At 39.1% G+C, this 4,113-nt stretch overlaps 1 protein-coding gene across 1 annotated transcript in view; it reads left to right on the forward strand.

Annotated features, from left to right (window-relative positions):
* Positions 1-2,039, forward strand: part of LOC101857542 (WD repeat-containing protein 60) — a gene marked incomplete at both ends in the record, with an annotated part of 17,378 nt that extends 15,339 nt beyond the window's left edge. Inside the window, 3 exon segments of the mRNA XM_013090953.1 lie at positions 646-704; positions 1,459-1,504; positions 1,862-2,039. Of these exon segments, the coding sequence (XP_012946407.1) occupies positions 646-704; positions 1,459-1,504; positions 1,862-2,039 (283 nt within the window).
* Positions 2,040-4,113: the final 2,074 nt, after the last annotated feature.

Below are 4,113 nucleotides of genomic sequence, written 5' to 3' on the forward strand. Positions count from 1 at the left end.
TGTGTGTGTGTCATTCCTCCACCATAGGTGAGTGTGTCGCTGTGTGTGTGTCATTCCTCCACCATAGGTGAGTGTGTCGCTGTGTGTGTGTCATTCCTCCACCATAGGTGAGTGTGTCGCTGTGTGTCCTCCCTCATAGGTGTGTGTGTCGCTGTGTGTGTGGCTGTGTGCTGTGTGTCTCTCTTCGTGTCGGAATTTCGCGTTGAATTCCCTGCGTGTTGAATTGGCTCTTGCTGCATTGAAGAGACCGGCCTACTGTGAGGGCATTGTACATCTGGTCTACAGACACATTTATTGAAATCCGGTTTGACAAAAATGCAAGTTGTGGTTTCCAAAGATACTCAAACTTTGAAAGTTATCAAACTTTGACTAGCATTTTCTGGTTGATTCTACCTCAGACACAGGACAACCCCCCCACCCCCCACCCCCTTCACTCGCAAATATCTTGATGTCTATTCAAGATAGATCGGTTTTTTTTTCTTTTAAAGAAATACAAATGAGCTAAAGACAAATGAGCAAAAGACAAATGAGCAGGCTGTGAGATTATACCCACAACTTTATGTACCAATAATTGAGGAGCGTCCGATTCCTCCATGTCGTGACACACATCTGTAATTGCGAGTGTGGTTTGTGTGTTTTCCTCAGATACCCCGGTCCCGGTGGTGTCCATAGACTTCTCTCCCTTTGGCCAGCCGTACTTTCTGGTAGGTCTGAGGCGTGGGTGGGTGGGGTAGGGTAGAACGTTTTCAGCTTTGTCTTTTTATCTGGTAAAGATTCAAGAGTTTCGTTTCCTTGTATTTTTGTTACTGGCTTGAACCAATGATAGTTTCATTTGGTTGGGTTCTAGTTATTGACCTTGATAAAGATTCAAGGTTTATTTTTTTATTTTGTTGTTGTTGTTGATGAAAAAATATGGGGTATGTCAGATGTTTATTTCTCAAATTTGGTTGGCGGGTGCTTTGGTGTCGTCTGGTTCTTGTTTCCTGTCAAACATCTATCGTCCTTATCTCTCCTCCTTCTTTCCTTTCAAACATCTGTCGTCCTTATCTCTCCTCCTTCTTTCCTATCAAACATCTATGTCCTTATCTCTCCTTCTTCTTTCCTATCAAACATCTATCGTCCTTATCTCTCCTCCTTCTTTCCTATCAAACATCTATCGTCCTTATCTCTCCTCCTCCTTTCCTATCAAACATCTATCGTCCTTATCTCTCCTCCTCCTTTCCTATCAAACATCTATCGTCCTTATCTCTCCTCCTTTTTTTGTTTGTTTGTTATTCCCTCGTACCACCTCTAATCTTGGGCATTTATATGACCTTATTGTCTAGCATGTACTTAAACACAACGTAAACACAACAAGCCAAATTGTGATGACCTCTGGCCTGTAGTGACCTCTGTCTAGTTCTGACCTCTATCCAGTTGTGGTGACCTGTAGTGACCTCTGACCTGTTGTTTCCCCAGGCCGGCTGTGATGACGGGACCCTCCACTTGTTTCATACAAAGATGGGTGAGTTGGGAGTGATGAGTCATGAGTTGTGAGTCAGTGATGAGTCGTGAGTAGTGAGTGAGTAAAGAGTGATGAATGATGAGTGATTTTCCTGCAGAATGATCTGCTGACAAAATGAGTTACTTCTCAGATTTGACCCTCAATGGGAATTCAAACATCGAAGGTGGAGTTTGAACAATTTATAAGTTAGAAATAAATCAGAAATTGGCATCAATTGAAGATGTGCAAATTTAGCGCTCAGTGTAAATTTTCGGATGATTTCCACTTTGGTGGATTGTGAGAAGCAAGTCATTTTGCCTGACCCCCAGACCTGTGATTTCTGCTCCGTCAATCTCTACCCCTCCCTCTCCTCCCCAGAGCACCCGGTGGCGTCGTGGCGAGAGTTTGTGTCAGGGGAGAGAATCCTGAGTGTGCGCTGGTCTCGCAGCCGCCCGGCCGTGTTTTTTGTGCTGGACAACAACTCCACGGTTTTCACCTTTGACCTTGTGGAGAACGGGCTGGCGCCGATGAAGACAGACCGCATCACAACAGCAGAGTGAGTTGCTGCTTTGTTGTTTGGTGGTTTTTAGTTGTAAATTTTCCTGTGCAAATGTGAAACATAGGACGAATGTCATGAAACATAGGACAAATGTCGTGAAACATAGGACAAATGTCGTGAAACATAGGACAAATGTCGTGAAACATAGGACAAATGTCATGAAACATAGGACAAATGTCATGAAACATAGGACAAATGTCGTGAAACATAGGACAAATGTCGTGAAACATAGGACAAATGTCGTGAAACATAGGACAATTGAACTTTTTAAAATGTAGATATCTAGAAATTACCCTGAAAAGCCAAGGGTCAGTATTAATTTTAAAAACTTGAATATTTTTTTTTTAATTCTTGCTATGCAACGATGTCAATGATTGACCCATTGTATGTTGTCTGCCTGCTGACTGTACTGTCCCCGTAGACTGTGTCCTCAATTGAAGAAATTTCTTTGTTCCTTTATCAGTGTTTGAGTTAATTTATGTATGGTACGGGGCAACTGTTCTTCAAATCTCTATGCAAAATGGTAGGTCTATCTATCCCAAAAGTATTCTTTTTTAAGTCCTGTTTTTTTCCCTCATAAATTTGTGAAAGAAACGGAGCAAGTTGTCTGGAGACTGGAGTTCTTTAGCGTCATGTTCTGGCTTTTGTGGAAGGAAGTTTTACCGTTGGAAGTTTTGCTTTGAGCTTGGGTTTCTCATTCATTGGTGTTGGGGTCTTTTGTGGTCTGGAAATCTGTGTTTTTTCATGTGAATATTAATTCATAGGGTGGAAATCTGTGTTTTTTCATGTGAATATTAATTCGTAGGGTGGAAATCTGTGTTTTTTCATGTGAATATTAATTCGTAGGGTGGAAATTGTGTTTTTTCATGTGAATATTAATTCGTAGGGTGGAAATCTGTGTTTTTTCATGTCAATATTAATTCGTAGGGTGGAAATCTGTGTTTTTTCATGTCAATATTAATTCGTAGAGTGGAAATCTGTGTTTTTTCATGTGAATATTAACTCATAGGGTGGAAATCTGTGTTTTTTCATGTGAATATTAATTCATAGGGTGGAAATCTGTGTTTTTTCATGTGAATATTAACTCATTCGCTACGTGGTCGAATTTTTTTCGGGAGGGCGAAATGAGATGATGACTAGTGCGCAGTTCATAGGTCTTGGGGGCCATAAATTCAAATAAATATCAACATATTATATACCAGCATTTTCAGTATGGTTTGTAGAATACAGCTGCATTATTCATTTGTGTATTTTTCAACTTTGGTTCCTGTAAGAGGCGATTATGCAACACAATTGTGATTGGCTGCGGATAAAATTTGAAAACAAAAAATTTATAATCTCAGGTGAAACTCAAAAAATATGTTTGCACCTAGTCAAATGATACATCAAAATAACCATAACTGTATATAGAACTGGAGAATATTGAAAAATGAGCAGTTATTTACATACATTCCATAATATTTGAACATTTGGATCATAACATACGATATTGAAAAAAAAAAAATTTAAAAATAATTTTGAAAAAAGGATCACAAACAGAAAAAAACACTTGTATCTTATATGGAATTATCCAGAATTGCATTTGGAATAAACCTATACATGTCTTGGGTGGTACTTTTTGAGAAAATTCACCAAAAAATAGTGATTTTGGGGAGAAAAAAAATATTTTGACTATTTAGATCTAGGCCTAGATCTAGCACTCAAAAATATTGATTTCTCAATTACAGTGTACTGGCAATTTGCGTCCAGTAGTATCAATATTATAAAGAAGAGTCCTACATTTCTTTAGTGGGCAAAATAATTATACATTTTGTTGTGTAAAAGTACAAAGACTGGTGTCTGGCTATAATTTGGGCTTTGCGATTAAACAGTGTCGCATAAACTTCGATATCGTGTTTCAAAACTGAATCAAAACTTCTGATTTTCGGTGGAAACGCTTGACCCGGAAGTCAACTTTATAGTATGACCTTTATTTTAACATGGATATGTGGATTAGAATAGAAACCAAGCTAAAATTGAACGTCGGTTCTCGAGCGTAGCGAATGAGTTAATTCACAGGGGGGGGGGGGGG

The sequence above is a fragment of the Aplysia californica genome, unplaced genomic scaffold (assembly GCF_000002075.1).
Source record: "Aplysia californica isolate F4 #8 unplaced genomic scaffold, AplCal3.0 scaffold01719, whole genome shotgun sequence".
NCBI lineage: Eukaryota > Metazoa > Mollusca > Gastropoda > Aplysiida > Aplysiidae > Aplysia > Aplysia californica.